The 22,336-nt window shown below is 42.4% G+C and overlaps 1 protein-coding gene across 1 annotated transcript; it reads right to left on the bottom strand.

Moving 5' to 3' along the window:
- Positions 1–1,134: 1,134 nt before the first annotated feature.
- Positions 1,135–20,006, bottom strand: LOC139535588 (zinc fingers and homeoboxes protein 3-like). Its single transcript, XM_071335150.1, has 3 exons — positions 19,646–20,006; positions 6,779–9,735; positions 1,135–2,742 (listed from the first exon to the last, which is right to left on the bottom strand). The coding sequence occupies exons 2-3, from the start codon at positions 9,529–9,531 to the stop codon at positions 2,709–2,711; spliced, it is 2,787 nt and encodes a 928-aa protein (XP_071191251.1). The 5' UTR covers positions 9,532–9,735; positions 19,646–20,006; the 3' UTR covers positions 1,135–2,708.
- Between the last annotated feature and the right edge of the window lie 2,330 nt (positions 20,007–22,336).

The raw sequence follows: 22,336 nt of genomic DNA, 5'->3' as shown, positions 1-22,336 counted from the left end.
ATTTTGGACAAGTCGCTATAGGAGGGATCAGGCAGGGTTTGGCACAGGCTGGAGCTCATGTTTGGACTTTAACATCATGAATCTCTTTATCAATCCTTGACATCTTTTATTTTTAATTAAAAGATTTAGCTTGCAAATTGAGGCTCTGCCAGACTGCAGTGACCATGGCTATATTGTGAGACCAGTTAAGTGCAGATGTCAAGTGCTGTACGTAAGATTTAGTATAGCATAACATGAGTGCAGGTGTCCAAGATGGTCCATTTCCGATTTGAGAGAGCTTCCCAGCTGGGATCCATTCAACATGAGCAGTAACTGGCTGACTGGACTGACAATGAACTTAGAAATCCTTTGTAGGCATTCTATGACGCATGCTGTTCTTTGCATTATTCAATAAATATCAAATCTGTAAGGCAAACCTCTGCAGATATTAGGATTGTGTTATTAATCGCAACATAAAGGTATCTAAATGTGTCAATCTTTAAACACACTATTATACATTATTTCACATCCCTAGCATTGAGTATGGAAAATCATTCAAAGGACAAGTGAAATGCCATATCGAGAGTAAGCTAGTGATTATCATTAGATCAAGCTGTTCATATTGACATAGGCATACACAAGCATTTTTGTACATAATGGCTCTGATTACAACTTGCCAATACAGTTCACTGGAAAGAATGATTATTAAAAAAAATCTCCTGCCATCGAAGCAAGAGCTCAGTTTCTGAAACCAATTGATATTTCTTGTAGGGCGTTGGTATAGTTTTAACTTTGAGAAAGTGTATCAACTGTCCTCTACCAGTAGATGACACTGTTTAAAAGGAAAACTTGCCAATTCTTACTTGATCTAGATTAATACGCCCCTACAAATATCGAATGAACTCTTTAATTCAATCCCACTTCTGACACCAGTGTAATGAAATCGGCAAGTAGCGCGTCTCGAACCCTCAACCTGGCCCGTAGCCCAGCACGCCATTGACTGTGCCACAAAAGCATGCTCGAGTGGCAGAGTCGATATCTGCGCTTATAAACACGGGGTCGCTACAAACATATGTCATGTTCATATGTCATGTTCTATAATCAATCTACAGGTGTGATAACTTTTCATGTGGCAGTAAAAACAAGTAAACAGTCTTCCTCAGTGAGTATTTATTCTGGAAAGTGTAGAAAGGATGACACAACAGTGCTTTATGATCAAACTATTTCATAAAAGTTAAAGTGATCATAACACCGTAAGTCCAGATTTCTTTTCATCTTTATTTTTCAAACCAAAATAAATTGGTAACATTCAACACAAGTGCATACACTGCTGGTAGGAGATCACCTCCAATTTAACTTTGGATGGTATAGCACCGTTCTTAGCTATTTAGCAGCTTATCAGAGATGCATGTAGTGACTATGTTTGTTAATATGAAAAATTCAGAAGAATGAAAAGATCTCCTCATTTGGCTCTCTAGCTAGCACAAGATCTACCTCTGTGTCCTCCAAGGCATTTGATCAAATTGACATTTATTTTATAGCATTTGCCGGTATATTTCATATTACAGCTGAATGTTAAGCTTTTACAAGAATACAGAAGCAGCATCTTTTTTTATTTTATTCACAGATATAAACCAGCACAGCAGTAACTTTAATGCACTGGCACCTTTTTTTGATCTCAACATCACAGTAGCTGGAAAGCTATAGGTGATGGGCGGACCGGTCATATCAATGCATTGGGACAGACTTAGTAAGGCAACGTTCGCGTGACAGGCTTCTCTTATGATTGGGTTTGTAGATTCAGCCAGGGCAGTATTGATTTTGACAGAGCTCTGTCAATATATTTATTCTGGGGCAGTGTGGGTTTAGCATTGCTCTCTGCTAGTGCATTGTATTGTCTCTTGCGTGTAGCTCAGGGTTTCTCAAACTCGGTCCTCAGGACCCCAAGGGGTGCACGTTTAGGTTTTTCGCCCGAACACTATACAGCTGATTCAAATAATCAACTAATCATCAAGCTTAGATCATTTGAATCAGCTGTGTAGTGTTTGGGCAAAAAACAAAATGTGCTCCGGAGGACCAAGTTTGGGAAACGCTGCTGTAGCTGAACTGTTGAGTGATCACCAACATTTATACAGAGATAAATAAAACTAGAGGCTCAATTATTTCTGGACTTACAGTGACTATAGAAGAAGAGTAAGTAAAATTGAAAAACCAATTAACGGAGGAAAGTAAAATTCAAGGCAGTGCTGAAGTACTGGTTGCTAAAAAAAAAAGTTACAAATATCAAAGCCAACAATAACATCTCCTAGACACTGCTCATTTTGTCCAGTCAACAAAACCCCTCTTTAGTGCAGTTTCAATCATATACATCTCCCTTTCCCTAAACAGTATCTCTTTATCCCTCTCCCATCTTCCCTCATTCAAGTCAGTTGTCCAGTCAGTGTTAGTCTTCTCTCTGTCTCATCTGGCTTACCACCCTCTATGTGCACCATCCCATTCCCCACACGACCACAAAGAAGAATGAAGAAAGGCCTGAACATCACAGGACTCAAAAGGTGAGAAGTTCTTTCTTTAGAGGATGGCAGGAAGTGATGGGGGTATTCACAGTTACAGTCCAACGGTCCAGCTACAATCACATCTGCTGTCATAATGAACACACCAGACCATGGCCATCTGTAAAGCCAGCCAGCCAACCCATCCTTTACCCCCGGTAGGTTTGGGCCACTCCGTCACACTTCAAGCAGCTCTATTATCAGACGGTCCCTGAAAACACACACGGGACTCGCATTAGTACAATACTGTTCTGATGAAATTACATTTTCCATTAATAAATGTTATATTATGTATTTTTTGAATAAGCACTGTTAAAAGATACAGAAGTTAGTCTCTGATTTCCTCGTAACAGCCAACTCACAAAAGACAATAGACATGATTTATTCACATATATTAGCACGCTCTCTTAATCTATAATTCAATGGCCCAGACTCCAACTCTTCTAAAAATAGCTTCTTAAAACACAGACCTTTGATTGTCTGAACAGGCCACTCTGTATGAATACCCACACTCTCTCCCCCGGTTCATTTCTTTATTCTTCACACAGTAACAACTACAAACACATAACTGACATTTTTTCTTTAACTTCAATTTTACAGTTTACAAAGCCATAAATAAATCCTATCCAATATCAGAGCAATATATAGCTACTGTAGAAATCAACAGTATAGTTGTTGACATTCTGTGATGACGAAGGAGCAATTATCTTTATCATTGAGGCTGGCAGGTAAACAACTGACCTAACACATAGAAATTCCATGAAGGTATGCATGTGCAGGGCAGAGACAACAATAATGCCACCCGCAAAACTAGAAAAGCAAAATGACGTTGAAAAGATGTCGGAAATACGTATGTCCAAGACGTTGAAGTTAGGTTCAATTTAGGTTCTGAATGAAAGGTGAAAATACTTATTTTCCGGACGGTGAAATCAGGTTCCTTTTCGGTTCTGAATGAAAGTTGAAAATATAAATTTTTTGGACGTTAAAAAGATGTAAAACAGGCTGTTGCATTGGCGTTATTAGTCCCGATTCCTGGGACTAATCATTTTGGCTATTTAAGCTCTGAATTATTTTTTATTTACCTAGGCAAGAACAAATTATTATTTACAATGACGGCCTACCCTGGCCAAACCTGGACGACGCTGGGCCAATTGTGCGCCGCCCTATGGGACTCCCAATTACAGCCGGATGTGATGCAGCCTGTATACCCAACTTCATCAGGAGTTATCCTGAGCATATTTGCAATGTGTTTACACAGCGGGAAATGCAGAAGTATTTTATTTTTCGCTATGATCAGCTCGTCAAATTTACGGATACAGACTTGAAACCACTGATCATGACACGTGGTGAAACTCCTGGACAGCAGCTGTGAGTAGCCAGATTATCCATTCTATATTGTCCATTTTACTTCGACCTGTCCTGTTTTAGGATACAGTTGAAGTCGTAAGTTTACATACACCTTAGCCAAATACATTTAAACTCAGTTTTCACAATTCCTGACATTTAATCCTAGTAAAACTTCCCTGTTTTAGGTCAGTTAGGATCAGCACTTTATTTTAAGAATGTGAAATGTCAAAATAATAGTAGAGAGAATGATTTATTTCAGCTTTTATTTCTTTCATCACATTCCCAGTGGGTCAGAAGTTTAGATACACTCAATTAGTATTTGGTAGCCTTGCCTTTAAATTGTTTAACTTGGGTCAAATGTTTCGGGTAGCCTTATACAAGCTTCCCATAAATTGGTTGAATTTTTGCCCATTCCTCCTGACAGAGCTGGTGTAACTGAGTCAGGTTTGTAGGCCTCCTTGCTCGCACACATTTTTTCAGTTCTGCCCACAAATTTTCTATAGGATTGAGGTCAGGGCTTTGTGATGGCCACTCCAATACCTTGACTTTGTTGTCCTTAAGCCATTTTGCCACAACTTTGGAAGTATGCTTGGGGTCATTGTCCATTTGGAAGACCCATTTGCGACCAAGCTTTAACTTCCTGACTGATGTCTTGAGATGTTGCTTCAACATATCCACATAATTTTCCTTACTCATGTAGCCATATATTTTGTGAAGTGCGCCAGTCCCTCCTGCAGCAAAGCACCCCCACAACATGATGCTGCCTCACAGCTTCACAGTTGGGATGGTGTTCTTCGGCTTGCAAACCTCCCTTTTTTCCCCTCCAAACATAACTATGGTCATTATGGCCAAACAGTTCTATTTTTGTTTCATCAGACCAGAGGACATTTCTCCAAAAAGTACGATCTTTGTCCCTATGTGCAGTTGCAAACCGTAGTCTGGCTTTTATATGGCGGTTTTGGAGCAGTGGCATCTTCCTTGCTGTATTTATGGGATTGATTTGCACTTTTCGCACCAAAGTACGTTCATCTCTAGGAGACAGAACGTGTCTCCTTCCTGAGCGGTATGACGGCTGCGTGGTCCCATGGTGTTTGTACTTGCGTACTAATGTTTGTACAGATGAACGTGGTACCTTCAGGCATTTGGAAATTGCTCCCAGGGATGAACCAGACTTGTGGTCTACAATAATTTTTCTGAGGTCTTGGCTGATTCCTTTTGATTTTCCCATGATGTCAAGCAAAGAGGCACTGAGTTTGAAGGTAGGCATTGAAATACATCCACAGGTACACCTCCAATTGACTCAAATTATGTCAATTAGCCTATCAGAAGCTTCTAAAGCCATGACATCATTTTCTGGAATTTTCCAGGCTGTTTAAAGGCACAGTCAATTTAGTGTATGTAAACTTCTGACCCACTGGAATTGTGATACAGGTTTCTCTGAACAAATAGCCTAATCTAAATGGCACCCAATCAAATACAAAATGTGCTGACATGTTAAGAAACAATATACAGTTGAAGTCTGAAGTTTACATACACTTATGTTGGAGTCATTAAAACTCGTTTTTCAACCACTCCACAAATTCCTTGTGATACAAACTATGGTTTTGGCAAGTCGGTTAGGACATCTACTTTGTGCATGACACAAGTGAAATAATCTGTCTGTCAACTATTGCTGGAAAAATTACTTGTGTCATGCACAAAGTAGATGTCCTAACCGACTTGCCAAAACCATAGTTTGTTAACAAAAAATTTGTAGAGTGGTTGAAAAACTGGTTTTAATGACTCCAACATAAGTGTATGTAAACTTCAGACTTCAACTGTATATTGTTTCTTAACATGTCAGCACATTTTGTATTTGATTGGGTGCCATTTAGATTAGGCTATTTGTTCGGAGAAACCTACATGATGTAAAAAGTGTCTGTCTCATTACATTGTCATACATTTTATCTCCAGCCTGTAGGCTACAGAAAGGGCCACCGTATACTATGTCTGCTACATAATTTATGTTAGATCATTTTTGGGGCGGAGCGTTGGTGGAGAGCAGCAGCGATGCGTCTCTCCAACAGCACTCTGGAGAGGCATGCTGGGAAAGGACAAAGGAAATATTTTGCACCCCTGCATTTTGACAAAGTGGGCACTGATTATCACAGGGAGGCATCAGCGCTCACCTAAAAAGCCCATATGCCACTGGTTGAGAGAAATAGTTATTGTTTTTGTGCAGAAATAATTGAGGTTTCGCCTCCCAGTGGTCCAGCGGTCTAAGGCACTGCATTGCAGCGCTAGAGGCGTCACTACAGACCCCGGTTCAATCCCATGGTGTGTCACAGCCGGCCGCGACCGGGAGACCCATGAGGCGGCGCACATTGGCCGTCTGGGTTAGGGGAGGATTTGGCCAGCCCAGGATATCCTTGTCCCATTGCGCTCTAGCGACTCCTTGTGGCGGGCCGGGCGCAAGCACACTGACTTTGGTTGCCAGTTGTACAGCGTTTCCTCCGACACATTGGTGCGGCTGGCTTCTGGGTTAAGTGAGCATTGTGTCAAGAAGCAGTGTGGCTTGGCGGGATCATGTTTCAGAGGACGCATTGCTCTCGACCTTCGCCTCTCCCGAGTCCGTAGGGGAGTTGCAGCGATGGGACAAGACTGTAACTATGAATTTTAAATCATGACAAAGGGGTACATGTTTTTTGAAATATATATTTTTTAAACATCAAAATAATTATGTGAGGTTTTATGTGTTGTTGGAGGTGCGTCTTGGACAGTTTAGCTCAAATGCCGCCCTCTTCAATCTGCCTCAATAGGCGGTGGCCTAATCCTGCCTAATGAGCGGGCTGCCCTTGGGTAGATGAGGTGATCACAGATTCAGTACTTTTCATTAGACAACGGTAACTGATAGAACTCACCTGGGCTCTGTCTGCTGCTGACCAAAGGCCTGGCTGGTAACTGGCTGCTGGTGGTTATCCTCCCTCTCTGCCCAGTGACCATGTTGTCCTTCGGCATTCCCTGTCTCCACAGCTCTTTCTCTCTCCCCAGTCTCCTCTGGCCCTGCTGGACTCAACAGCGGCCTCTGTGTGTCTGCACCCCACCAGAATCCCCGCTGCCCTGAGCTCAGCCCCACAGGTCCTCCATCAAGCTGCTTGTTCACCTCCTGCTCCACCAGTTTCCTATGAACCTCCTGAGGGTTGATCAGTGCCCCTGCGTTGTGGTCTCTGTGGCCCTTTCCTTCCTCCCCCTCTGCTGGTAGGCACTGGTAGCCCTCCAGCCATTTCAGCTGGCTGTTCTTGTGGATATAGCGGCTGTCACTGAACCAGCGGACCACCTCTGGCTTGGGCAGACCCGTCATGATACTCAGCTCCTCGGACTCCTGGCTGCTGGGCCAGCGTGTGCTGGTGAATGCCTGTCTCAGAAGGTGCACCTGTCTGGGTGTTTTCTTGCCCCAGGGGGCAGAGAAGGACGGGTGTGACAGGTCTGAGATGTGTGTCTCAGACTTGAGCTCTGGAGGGAAGGCCTCTGAACCAGGTTTTGAAGCTGGATCGCTCACCATGGACCTCTGCAGGTTGATCTTGATGGGGTCAACTTTTAGTTCAGGGCAGGTCCTGTCATCCCCAAAATGGTCTTCCTCCTTGATAAGCTGCCGCAGGACTGACATAGCTTTCATAGGAACCTCCTTCGTGCATTTGCCATCCTCTACAATAGATATGCCGCTGCCGCTGCTTTTGGTAATGACACTGGTGCTGGTGTTTTCGTTTTGGGCTTTGCTGGCATGGTTCAGGTTGTTGACATTATCATTATTGCTAGTACTGGAGTAGCCACTACTAATACTGCCGTTGTTGGACTTGTGGATATTGTTGTCGTTACGGTCATCATCACCCATTGTTGATGGGTAATGATCCTGATTAGCTGTGTTGCCGTTGCTATGGATGTTATAGGTGATAGCGCTAGATTTGCTGGTGTTACTCATGACCACTTTACTTTTGTTGCTGCTGCTGAAGCCATCCAAGACAGATGGTATGCTATAATGTCTGCTGCTTTGACTGTTTGGTTTGTCATGGCTATCAGTGAGACAATCATCATTATTGCCAATGTTGGAGGTGCAACTGATGATGCTGATTGGTTTCCTAGTGCCATGGTCCCCGGCGTCATTACTAATGGAGGAGTAACTACTGATGCTGCTGCTGCTACTGCAACTACTACTGCTACTGCTGCTTCTGCTGATGGTGCTAATGACACAACCGTTGTTTCCCGCCAAACCCAACCTTTGCGCAACACTCTTGTCAGACTCCAGGCTGGGCACAGTAGTGGGGATAGTGTTCCTGGCTACTACCTGCGTTGTTCCGCTGACTACTGTCTGATATTTCGGGGGGATCATGGTTGGGGCGACATAAGAGACCCTAGTGGTGACCGGGTGACCAGAGGCTGAAATGCTAGCCGAAGTGGCTATGACTCCAGCATGCCTGCTCACTACACTGCCATGGGATACCCTGGCAGCCTGGTGGCTGGGGCCCACTGGAGCAGGCTGGGCATGGACAGTGTGTTGGTTTACAACATGATTGTTGTGCCGTTGCTTAGGGGGCTGTTTTGGGGGTGCTGTTCCTTGGAAGACTGTGCTGAACATCTTCCTCCTGGCCTCCTCTATCTCCTCGGGGGACCAGCTGATCCCCTGTTTGAGTCTATGGGCGGTAAACCAGAGTTTGATCAGCTCCTCTGGCCAATCAGAGACCACGGTCAGGTAGCAAAGCTCGGCTTTGGTCGGGTAGGGGAACTTACCAAAGGAAGTCTTGAGAAAACTGCTGGTGTCCATGGCAGCATCATAGGTGGGGATGCTGCTCAGGGGAATCATCACCTTTGGGAGGTTTTTGCTGGAATCGGAGGAAGAGGAGGAGAATGAGAAGGTGGGAGGGCTGTGCTGGTGATAGGCTTGATTGGGCACCGTTGTCGTTATCACATGAGTGGGAGGTTTCCTCAACATAGCAGCGCCACTGGTCCTACTGAGAGAACCATTCTGTAGTTTAGGCACATTCGTCAACATGGTGGGGTCTGTCTGCTTCATCTCCTTCCCAGTGTCTATCCTCCGCACCTCTACTGTGTGGGAGACTACAATCTTCTTGTGCTGTCCCTTGGCCTTCATCATCCTCACTATAGGTGTTTTAGTGAAGGAGATTGCAGGATCGTTAGAGTCCTCCCCATTTGTTGTGAACAGGCTCTGCTCCACGATAGTCGCCCCATCGCTCTTCCTGACATGCAGGGACACGGTAACAGAGCCCCCTGACACACCAGGGTGGGCTTTAGAGTTGTGCAGGGCTAGGGCCTCAAACCTGACCACTGACACACCACAGTTCAGGCAGGAGAAGCTGGGTTGGGCCCTGAAGTCTATGTGGCAGCTGTGCAGGTGGTCCAAAAAGTAATTCAGATCTCTGGACTCAAAGCGGCAGGGTGGGCAGCTGTATGTGCCCCCTTTCTGCCATCTGTCACCCCCTTCAGGTCTGGAGGAATCATGGAAGAAATGGCGTCCGTTTTCTCCAGATATGCTGAGGATGCTGTCCTCTGGGATTGTGGGTAGGAGCTCAGGGAGGCAGCCAAGTATGATCTCCTCGCGCATGTGTTTGCTTTTGGATGGGATCATGCATGGCACTGTTGACTTCCTCTTGCTGGCCATTGTTTTGTAGTGGTGTGTAGATGATGGGTGACTGACTGGTTGTCCCGTAAGGTAACGGAGGGCGAGTGGTTTGTGGAGAGGACTGATGGAGTTTAAGTGTCATGGGCCAGCCGCGATGACATTACAGTGTTGCTTCATGTTTGTCCTCAGCTTCTGGGACTCCTCTCACACGACAGCAGGCTGTTTTGGCAGGTCACAGGAAACCTATGGGAGAGAAAACAGAAAAAGATGTGATAAGTTAAATAATTCCTAATAAGAATGCATCCACACACATTCAGGGAAACTCCCAGTCATTTTTACATTGTCATGTGCCTCACTCTTCTGCCAACCTTGGATAAGAGCCACTGTCCACATTTTACAGGCAATAATGTTCCAACCCTTTACATTGTGGTGTAAACAACTTTTGGGAGCTATCTGGTGACATCAGTGCTACCCGATGTTCTCTCAACAATGATTTTGATGACACATGCAACATTACGTTATGTTAAGCAATCAAATCGACAGACTGCATCAAAGGGCCTCCAACTATTTGTCACCCTTTATTTAGGATGACGTACGCTATTCGTTTTGGTAAACACACACATCCATGAATACACACACGCACACACACACACATCCACTCTCTGTAAATATACCCCCTTTGTACTCTAACACACTCACACATGGAGGTTCCTCAAAATTGCTTCAAATTTCACATATGCATGCACGCACACACTCGCACACACCAGTGTTCATTTAGCTACAAAAATATATATATAATTTGGAAAATAATTTCCGGGATGGTAAAACTGTTTCCAGTGTAAACCAGATATAAAGCATGCAGAAAAGATAATGGAACTATATATTTTGAAATAAGATCATCTTTGAGAACTAACAATCATCAAAACTAAAACTAGACAGAGAATCTAAAACTGTTATAATGTTTGAGTCACTCAGATAGCATAAGAACACGGCATTAGCCATATCAAAATGTGTAGAATTGCGGGAAACTAGCTTTAAAATATCATTATTTTTCTCTCAACCCCATGACAAAATGTGTAGAATTGCAGGAAACTAGCTTAAAACAGATATTTTTTTCTCTCAACCTCATGACAAAATGTGTAGAATTCCATGACACTAGGCAAAATGTGTAGGATTGAAGGAAATTAGCTTTAGGACAGCAAAATGATGTCTCTGCGGCCAAGAGGACGGTTTAAGACTGCACCATTAGCCATGCCCACTCCCCCCAACGCTAACTTTGACGCCGCTGCTGAAAAGAATCCTAGGAGAAACACTGCACACACCACTTAACTCAGTTTGAAGCCTTTTCAGGACAAAGGTCAACTCTGGTCAGTGTTTTCTGCTTATTCTGTTTTTACAGTTATGTAGCTAAATATATAGATAACAACATTCTTAGTACAACAACATAGAATATGAAGCGAGGACACAAATCTGCTTCAATTCCTCACTGCCCTCTCATTAAACACAACCCTCCCCACACATATTCTCTCTCTCCCTCCGCCTCTCTTGCTGTGAATTTGTTGATGTGTGACGGGGTGTTGAAAACTGCTCTTGATCTTATCTAGTTCTCACAGAGATGTCATGATGCTTCGGCAGATAGCTGAGATATGTCTCTCTTTGGCAGACGTTCATCATCATCTTCATCATCAGTCCATATCTCAGTGTCCTTCTCAGTACTTAATAAAACTATTTATTACAAGGTGTGTCAATATAGCACGCAGAATGAGCACACTATTACATTCTTGAAATATCTATAGCCAAATTCTTAAGAGTCAGGTCATTATTCTCTTGAACATGGCCATACTCCTGAAGAACCTGTATGTCTTCAGCCAGTCAAACCGAGTGAAGACATGCGTATGCATTCACCATGGCCTGCTGGTTGGTAAATAAAAGATTAACCTGTTCCGGAATTAAAAATCCCAAATGACTACCCACAGTACATGCTGATCCCGGACGGGCCGTGATGTCCTTTTTGTAACTGCCTTTTTTATTTCTAATGACGGCTCCCTTCCGACTAAAAACAAAACACCAAAAAAAACTAGGTCACCAGCATCTTATGTAGTAATCCCGGTTCGCTGCATCCAGACGTGGGCATTTGCTGTATGTTTAGCTGGCGGGGAGGTCATGATACTTTCTGACGGCACACAGTTAACCCCTGATGAGGACAGTGGGTTTAGTGAGTGCATTCCATTGAGACGTTGGCTACAGCTCTCATGCCAGAGAGTCTGGTCTTCTCATGCTCAACGAATAAAATGCGAAGGTATGGTTTTAGTACTGTGTGGACAGGGGAAAGGCAGCGGACTTACTAGTTAGTTCCCAGTTACAGTACATTCCGAAAGTGTTCAGACCCCTTGACTTTTTCCACATTTTGTTACGTTACAGCCTTATTAAAAAAATTGATTAAATTAAATGTTTTCCCTCATCAATCTACACACAATACCACATAATGACGAAGTGAAATCAGGTTTTAGATTTTTTTGCACATTTATTAATAAATCTTCTTATGGCTGCAATCCCATTAATGGGATGATATGACAACAGCCAGTGAAAGTGCAGAGCGCCAAATTCAAACAACAGAAATCTCATAATTAAAATTCCTCAAACATACATGTATCTTATACCATTTTAAAGGTAATCTTGTTGTTAATCCCAGCAAAGTGTCCGATTTCAAATAGGCTTTTCAGCGAAAGCACCACAAATGATTATGTTAGGTCACCACCAACTCACAGAACAATTCAGCCATTTTTCCAGCCAAAGAGAGGAGTCACAAAAAGCACAAATAGAGATAAAATTAATCACTAACCTTTGATTATCTTCATCAGATGACACTCATAGGACTTCATGTTACACAATACATATATGTCTTGTTCGATTAAGTTCATATTTATATCCAAAAACCTCAGTTTACATTGGCGCCATGTTCAGAAATGCCTCCAAAATATCCGGAGAAATTGCAGAGAGCCACGTCAAATAACAGAAATACTCATCATAAACTTTGATGAAAGATACATGTTTTACATAGAATTAAAGATACACTTGTTCTTAATGCAACCGCTGTGTCAGATTTCAAAAAGCTTTACGGCAAAACACAATATTCAATAATCTGAAAACAGCGTTCAGCCACAAAAGCAAGCCATACAGTTACCCGCCAAATTGTGCAGTCAACAAAACTCATAAAAAGCATTATAAATCTCCACTTACCTTTGCTGATCTTCGTCAGAATGCACTCCCAGGACTCCCACTTCCACAATAAATGTTTGTTTGGTAATGTCCATAATGTATGTCCAAATAGCTATTTTCGTTAGCTTGTTTGGTAAACAAATCCAACGTCAGGAAGCGCGTTCACTAAAAGCTGACGAAATGTCCAAAAGTTCCGTAACAGTCCGTAGAAACATGTCAAACGATGTATTGAATCAATCTTTAGAATGTTTTTAACATAAATCTTGAATAACGTTCCAACCAGAGAATTACATTGACTTCAGATGAGCGATGGAACAGAGCTCCCTCTCATGTGAACGCGCATGGTGAAAGCATAGTCAGGTCATGGCAGACCTGACTAATTCCCCTCTCATTCGGCCCCCCTTCACAGTAGAGGCATCAGACAAGGTTCTACAGACTGTTGACATCTAGTGAAAGCCGTAGGAAGTGCAAACTCATCCATATCTCGCTGTGATTTCAATAGGATCTTGGTTGAAAATCGACCAGCCTCAGAATTCCCACTTCCCGTTTGGATTTTGTCTCAGGTTTTTGCCTGCCATATGAGTTCTGTTATACTCACAGACATAATTCAAACAGTTTTAGAAACTTCAGAGTGTTTTCTATCCAATACTAATAATAATATGCATATATTAGCTACTATGACTGAGGAGCAGGCCGTGTACTCTGGGCACCTTTCATCCAAGCTACTCAATACTGCCCCTGCAGCCATAAGAAGTTAAAAAATAAAAAACAGAAATATCTTATACCTCAAAATTGAGCTCAGGTGCATCCTGTTCCCATTGGTCATCCTTGAGATGTTTCTTCAACTTGATTTGAGTCTACCTGTGGTAAATTCAATTGATTGGACATGATTTGGAAAGGCACACACCTGTCTATATAAGGTCCCACAGTTGACAGTGCATGTCAGAGCAGAAACCAAGCCATGAGGTCAAAGGAATTGTCCGTAGAGCTCTGAGACAGGATTGTGTCGAAGCACAGATTTGGGGAAGGGTACCAAAACATTTCTTCAGCATTGAAGGTCCCCAAGAACAAGTTGAGTAAAAGCAGTAAAAGGCCAATGACAGCCCGCTTGGAGTTTGCCAAAAGGCACCTAAAGGACTCTCAGACCATGAGAAACAAGATTCTCTGGTCTGATGAAATCAAGATTTAACTCTTTGGCCTGAATGCAAAGCGTCACATCTGGAGGAAATCTGGCACCATCCCTACGGTGATGCATGGTGGTGGCAGCATCATGCCGTGGGGATGTTTTTCAGAGACAGGGACTGGGAGACTAGTCAGGAGTGAAGGAAAGATGACTACAGAGATACCCTTGATGAAAACCTGCTCAGGACCTCAGACTGGGGAGAAGGTCCAGCTTCCAACAGGACGACCCTAAGCACACAGCAAAGACAATGCAGGAGTGGCTTCGGGACAAGTCTTTGAGTGGCCCAGCCAGAGCACGATTGAACATCTCTGGGGAGACCTGAAAATAGCTGTGCAGCGACGCTCTGCATCCAACCTGACAGCGCTTGAGAGGATCTGCAGAGAAGAATGGGGGAAAACTCCTTAAATACAGGTGTGTCAAGCTTGTAGTGTCATACCCAAGAAGACTTGAGGCTGTTATCGCTGTCAAAGGTGCTTCAACAAAGTACTGAGGAAAGGGTCTAAATGCTTATGTAAATGTGATATTACATTTATTTATTTTTTGCAAAAATGTCTAAATCTGTTTTTGCTTTGTCATTATTGGTTACTGTGTGAAGACTGATGATAAGATGTTTTTTTAATCAGTTTTAGAATAGGGCTGTAACGTAACAAAATGCGGAAAAAGCCAAGGGGTCTGAAAACTTTCCAAATGCACTGCATGCAGTTAATTGTAATGTAGAACTATAATCATTACTGCCTCATCCTAACTGATAGTTTTTCACAAATGTGGCTCAAATTTTGTTTCCTGGTCTCAGAGCTCCTCAATCACCGTACACGTGTTGAAATACTAATGCATCAAGGAGGTTACAAAAAATGTGGCCTACAAAATGTGCATGTAAAATGCTTTTATCTGTCTTCATCACAATGATACAAAGGCCATGCCATTTAAAAAATACCATGTGATAGAAAATGTCATCTGAGCACTAATAGGTTGAAGTTATTTGTGTCCCGAGTACTGCGCTGAGATATAGCACAGTACCGTTGCCCTGGTACCTCTCCCCCTAAAACATCCAATTCCATGCATGACAAACCCAAGACAGGCACAAAGTTGAGCAAGGGTACATGAAGAACCAGGTCACCATTCAAAAGAATGGGGTGCATTATCTCACGAGCGAGATGTGCGATCAGACAAGACTAGGGCTTCTCAGACAGGGAGCCATTGAATGGTGCACTCTGAAAAGAGGGGCCTCGTGTTTCAGCGCTAAAGTAGACGACTCAGACGGGAACTGTCTCCCGGTGTGTCGTATGTCCCGATACTGGCACTGGCTCTATGGCTGAGATGAAAAGAGTTTAATCTCCATAGACCTGGAGAGTACTGATCTGAACTGAGGCAAAGTAACAGAGCTTTCAGACAAGCTCTCAGAACACCCCCGCTCACTCTTCATAAGCAAAGTCCTCATGTTACCTTGTGTGCTCAACTCAGTCGGAATGATTTCATTTCAAGTAACTATTTAATATTTGGTTTATAGGAATAAAACACTTATAAAAAAAGGTGGTTTCATAGCTGAAGGGGTATAAAGTGGTACACCTTCAATAAAATAGGCCACAGGCACGCATAAATTGTAGGGTCGCCAACAGTTGATATTTGCAAACCGAGATTGGCGTTTGCAATGCCATGTTGCTGGTCACATGACTGAGGAGTAAGAGGACAGAGAAGAAGGAATGACATAGGGAGAGCAGACCCAGACAGACAGCTGGAGTAAGAGGAGGACATGAGTGAAGATGACAGAGAAAGCAATGAAGTACACATCCACATCGTTTTACACCAAAGCTTTCAGAAATATTTATCTTTTAACTCAACTGCCAGTAAACAGTCGGTGATGCTGCAGTCACACAAGGGCTGAGGAGATCTTGGCTGTTTTATGACATTTGTTTTCAATATATTAGTGTGTCAGTGATCCACAGCTGTCTTGAAAGCCTGCTTAGCTGGTATTGAGTTGAAGATCAACAGAAATAGAAACAGCTCCTGGCATAAGTGGGTGTGGGACAGACAGAACAACTCCTGACAGACATCTAAACGATAGGAACAATCTGTTTCTGAGTACATCTACCGCCAAATGTCCATTAAATAGATTCAAGTCATGTGAGTGGATCAGCTGGAAACCCAAATATAAGAGAATATAAGATAGCAATTACTTCCCTGAACAGGGAAGACGTTGAGAACAATGCCACCTCATTTATAAGAGAAACGTGATCCAGCGCTGGGAGCCTTATTCAGAGGACTGACCGTCGACTTGTCATTGTTCCATTTCCTGCATGTCTGGATGTCTCCTGTGTCTATTATGCTTTCTGTGTCTGTTATTGACTGAATGGCTGGAATTTAGTGGGCACATAATAATTTAAGTGTATAGCTATGTAATGGATTAGTGATTGCATTCATAAAATCCACATTTACTGTAATGAAAAACACACCTGTATCCAAGGATGTGAGTGGTTAACCTAGTGTTAATACAGTGGGATCTGTCTTCATTATGTTCCCAATTGTATGCCCGTAAATTCTGTATCTGAGTGTGTCTTCAGGGTGTGTGTGTGTTATGTATTTCTACGTGTACCAGTATATGTGTGTGTGTGTGTGTGTGAACGTATGAATGTCTGCTGAGACGCAGGTGTTGTCAGACGTCAACCCCCCCCACACACACTACATCCGTGACTGCAGCCGGTCCGCTGAGAGACCAGTCGGCGATGCCACTCATGTGTTAACATTGTCATGGCAACCCCTCTCTTCTCCTTGCCCACCACACCCCACACAGAGGAGTCAATCGTCTACACCCACCACGCATCCAGACAGACGTACACACACACACACACACACACACACACACACACACACACACACACACACACACACACACACACACACACACACACACACACACACACACACACACACACACACACACACACACAAAACAACCTTATATGGCAGGCAAAGGACAATGTTAATCCTCCTGCAGTGCCATCTCTGAAAATGCCAGCCTTGGCTTAGCTGTTCCGGACTATTGGGGTGGGGTCAGTTGTAAAGACACCTTCCCACAATGACAATACCAAAATACCTGCTCAATTACACAGTCCACCCTACTGATTAAGTGTTTGTGGCACCATCTAATAAAAACAAATGAGGTCTACATACATTGCAACGGGTTAGGGCTAATGCCAAAGCATCTCTTGTTCTGTTCAAATACATTTTCATGTCCTCCATCGCAATCTTATATTTTTCACCAGAGCCTTCCTCAATGGCCTGGCTGAATGACGGACTAAATTTGTGTGAAGAAATCCTGAGTCACGGGAGCCTATTTCTGCGTTTTTGATGAATAACTCCTTCAGTTCTGTATCTGGGACTCCAGGCCATTGATTTGGCAACTTAAAAAGAAAAAGGAAGAAAAATGGCGGCGTATTGCGCATTGTACTGTCCAACCTAAAATGGCTGACATCACAGCCTCTTGTAACTGCCAGAGTTTGGCAAATGCCAGCTCCTGCTGACCAAACCTTTCTTGCACGAGACAGAGAAAGTGGCAGGGGCTCTCTCCTCTCTAGCCCCTAGTTTTTGTGCAGAGAAGTTTATTTTGGTTGGAACTGAGCAAACATGCTGTCTCAAGGAATCTTTCGATCGCATTGTACCTCGATACTCTTAAGAAAAAAGCGATACCATACGATGAAAAGGAGAGTATAAGAGTGAACCCATACAGAGTGGTGTAGACTTTCAGACTAACAAAACAAAGCTCTCTAAGTAGTATGCTTATGGGACTGTTTTTGTGAGGAGGGGGAAGTATGCTGTTATCATGAATATGGTTGTTTGTACAGAACTGCTGGGAAATAGATCTGGTTGGCATTAGATAGCTGATTTTCCTCTCTGAACTTGAGGAATGTTATACACTCGATGTCAGCTAAAACTGCAAATCATGACCATATGACCTGCTTGAGTGTGCTCTGGCAATGGCTACACAGCACAGTGAAACCTAGGGCACAGAAATGAAAATATTGTTTGACTGGTGTCGATAGACATCAGAACATATAATCTGCAAAGCGGTATATTTGTACAGTAACTAAGGAGTGTCATCCGAGGACGTTTCTTTTTTAGAGTGGAGTGGGCACTCTCGGTCCATTACGCTGTGTCTGTGTATACAAACACTCTCTGTTATGGCCATAGCCAAAACTGTGAGCCGTCCCTAATTGCAGGGAATAAGGATAAAAGGCAATATGCCTGGCCTCATTAGAACAGTTCCGAGAAGGAGAGATGGAAGAACGTTCCCAGGGATCCACAATGGGAATTGACATTCCCCCAGTGTAACCTCCTAGAAGAGTGCAACCCTCTACACATACACACTCACTGGACCAGGCTGAATCTAGCCAGGCTGTGGGAGCTAGCGTGTCTAGCTTTGTATTAGTCAGTAATGAGAGACGTCTGCCAAGCATTGGAGCAAGGGAATAATCCTATTTTACGTATGTCATGCATCTACGAATTTTGAGGGGGCGCTAATGGTAAAATTAGGTGTCTGCATATTTATTCTAATTGAATAACCTTACATTATATTTCATATACCCTGGTAGCATGACATGCTTCTTCAGTTCCAATTGGTATGATGCCTCTGACTCATTGCATGTGCATGAATCACTCACACATTTCCCTGATTACAGGGTTGAATATTTAACCGATAGTTACCGGATGAATATTTTCTGCCGCTCATTCAAGAGGTAGGATACCATCTTATGGTCCTATATGATGTGTATGAACATCAGACACACATAGAGCAGTGGATAAGGTAATATTAGTCAGCATTGGGATCCATGCTGAATACCTGCTGTGTCACAGGCATGTTGGACAGCTAACAGAAAACGCATTGATTATACTGGGTCACTTCATTGGCTAGACACCTAAAGAAATGTGGGTGTCCTGTCTGTTTTAGAGATGGGAGTCATGAGGAAGACCGTACAGCGTGCAATATTCTGACAGGTTGACACACATGAAAAAAGGCAGATCAAAAGATGACAGCTCCCAAAATGCAGTTGATTGCTGAGCTATAAGCATCAGCAAGTCAGTATCGAGGACTGGGGGAAATGAAATGAAAACAATTGTGCAATACATATAACCAATAATGTGTTCAAAGAAACATTACTTAAGAGTTGAAATGAACGATTCATGTCGCCATAAAATTCATAGATTAAAAAGGAATAAATTTTTTGCAGAAAATCCAGCTGGACGTCTGGGTCGTCCAAGTTAGGCTACCAGTCATCAAATCCAATAAGATTATGTATTCGTTACATAAAAAGTCCTTAAAACTTAAATACGGGAATAGTCAACACTGACTCACTCAAAAAAGAAGAGGGAAATATTCAGCGTTGTGCAATAAATTCATCAGAAACGTCACATTGTAACGTGCGAGAGAGGGCAAGTAAACGTTGTAGGCTACATTCTTGAAACTAACAAACTGGCAAGTTAACTCGTTCACTCCAGTAGCCTGTTGGGAAACATTGGCTCTCTTCTTACTTGCGACAATCTTCAGCTCATTCTGTAGAATTAAACATATTCCCCAAAATCCTAACTCGACACCCCCCACCTACTGTCGCCATTTTATATATTTGCGACTTCATATAAACTGCCTAGACTAGACTACAGCGCCAGATAAAATTATATAGCCAAAATTGGAGTAAACAATCTGGAATTATAACTCTAATAATACGAGCTATTCTATTGTACAAGGAAAAGTGGCATTACCTTGATAGTTGGTCCGGAGTAAAATGGAATCCTACATTAATATAGAAATGAATTATATTATATTAGCTCCATTCGTTGCGCTTTGAGAGGAGGGGGTGGGTCCTCGCCTCAGATGAACCCGATGAACTGGCGTGAACCCGTCAGTCAGTGAACACAGCAAGGTAGGCTACATTACCTCTCCTCGCACACTGTATGGACAGAAAACAACTATGGTCGGCGGCTGGACGACGCAGACAAAAATTATACGTAGTGTAGCCTATTTCCTATGAACACGTGATTCAAAGCGTCACCCAAAATCCTAAACCCTTTCATCTAAATGTTGGAGAGGGGCGGGGGTCGGACGGTGAATGTATACGCGAGAGATGCGCTCTGAACAAAGCAAAAGTATTGGAGACGAACAACGATCGGTCAGTTTTGAACAGTAGTCTACTGAAAATGTAAGAGTGTATTTGAGCATTTGCCAAATGTGTAGCTTAATCATTTTGACATCATTTCCAATCAGAAAAGGTCTTACCTGCCACGTAAGCCTAATAAAAACAGTCATAGCCTAATGAATATACATAATAATTAGGTCACACCGTTTTGTCAATTTAACCCGTGTTAAGGTGTCTGTCTAACCATATAGGTACTTTGGAGAGTGGTTCATACAAGGGAAAAGTATTGAATAATTATTATACCTCAATGAATGAGACATTAGGCCTGAATATCAACAAGGCCAATTCAGCCTAATGAAAAGCGCGCGTAAACAGCTAATTTCACAAATGTGTCGCGGCTATGCGCCATATCCTATTTCTATTTGCATTTCCCAGTTATACCGACTCCAGCTTCACAGAGCGACAATAAACTAACTTCACTGGTCCGTTAAATAAGGTACCTATATAAAAAGGACTAGGCTCTTATAGTCTTTGGTTATACTAGTGCGTAAAAAAGAAGGCACATTATGTGGCAATATGGGGACATTGCGTCCATCATTTGCATTTCGAGGTTATTGCCAAAAACACTGTTTCACATTTTGAATTCAATTCAGGAATACATAGACCTTGTCAATCACTTTAAAACATAAATGCTGGGTGTTATTTTAAATATTAAGAATCAATGTCATGATAAGTAAGCCAATTAGACTTGTTCTTGTAGTTTTATCATCATATAGTGTAGCCTGGCCATGTCTATACCTAAAGGCCTATCATGAACCTTCATCGTGTCTGTCCAAATGTAGGCCTACATTGTCACTCATAGGCCACTTGTGTGTAAAAAAAAAAGAAGAAGGCTCCAGTATGTGGCATTGAGAGGCATATGAGGCACATTGCGTCCATCATTTGAATTTCCAGGGTATTTATTATTTTCACTGTCAACAACACTAGTTTCATCTTTTGAATGTTCAGGCATAACCTATACTAATCTCGGTTAACCTATTTGTTCCCACATTTTCCCCAGACATGCCACTGCAAATCTTATGCTATTTGTAACCCTAACATGTATTTTCTTATATATATACATATATATATATTGAAAAGTATGTTTTATTCTCGATGGGAACATAAAAAAAGAAGGCAAGTAGCCTAGTGGTCAGAGCGTTGGACTAGTAACCGAAAGGTTGCAAGATCGAATCCCTGAGCTGACAAGGTAAAAATCTGTTGTTCTGTCCCTGAACAAGGCAGTTAACCCACTGTTCCTAGGCCGTCATTGAAAATAAGAATATGTTCTTAACTGACTTTCCTAGTTAAATAAAGCCCAAATTAAGTGCTCTGCCTATAATACCATTTACAGACTTGTTTTCCTATTCCTCAGCCCCAATATCTATATACCTCAGCCCACTTACCCACACACCTAAACCCAATTAATTACCTACACACCCCAGCCCTGTTACCCCCATGCCCTAACACCCACATTCCAATACCCTAATATTGATACAATCAAGTAGCCTACCGATACACCCATCGCCTAGCCCTAAATGTAGCGTGTCCACCCGGTGAAAACTTTAGTGATGACATTTCCATATGTTATAAAATACATTTTACCAAGACAAATATGATTATTCATGTTCTGAATCGTTCAGTGGGGTCTTTCTCTGACATATCATTAACATTATATCCAAAAAGTCGGATTTCGTAACCTAATACATCTGATAATAGCCAAAGCACCAAACTTTGTGGACAGCGCTTAGCAGCTTTATCACAAAAACTTTCGAGGATTTTACATTTTGTGGTTGTCGCCTTCCAAGTTGTGTCTGGGGGTCGCAAATAGCAAAATTAGCATGGCACGAGCTGAATTAAATGTAAAAGGCTTTGAAAATAAAAAGTTTGAGGTAAGCTCAGTGCTCCGTTGACATTTCACTGAGATACACTTGTTTTGGTGAGAAGTCTTCAAAAAAGAACAGGAACTTAGCATTAATATGAACAACGTATACTAAAATATGAAAATACTACATGTCATGTGTCAAAATCAATATCTATCTTACCTCTATATTGTTTTATGTCCTCTGGATTTGAGAAAAAAAATTACGAGTTCAATAGTAAGTCTGTCAGGAAGCCTTAATTCTCGCTCAGCATCCAGCCTAGCTGACACGATGCTATTTTCCTGATTTATGACCAAATGTTTTCCTCTGGCCTCCATTGATTTAGCCGCTCTGATTTTGAATATGCTACATGGGTAAATAATACATTTGGAACGTATTATGATAGCGACATGAGA

This window comes from Salvelinus alpinus, chromosome 12 (assembly GCF_045679555.1).
Source record: "Salvelinus alpinus chromosome 12, SLU_Salpinus.1, whole genome shotgun sequence".
In the NCBI taxonomy this organism is placed as follows: domain Eukaryota; kingdom Metazoa; phylum Chordata; class Actinopteri; order Salmoniformes; family Salmonidae; genus Salvelinus; species Salvelinus alpinus.
This window is presented reverse-complemented; position numbering and strand designations above follow the sequence as displayed.

What these genes read in the sequence shown, in the direction of transcription:
- LOC139535588 (XM_071335150.1), bottom strand. Translation starts at nt 9,531, where the DNA reads ATGGCCAGCAAGAGGAAGTCAACAGTGCCATGCATGATCCCATCCAAA. An exon ending in CAGCAGCAGACAGAGCCCAG is followed by an intron (nt 2,743 to 6,778) that starts GTGAGTTCTATC and finishes GTGTGTTTTCAG; the next exon opens with GGACCGTCTGATAATAGAGC.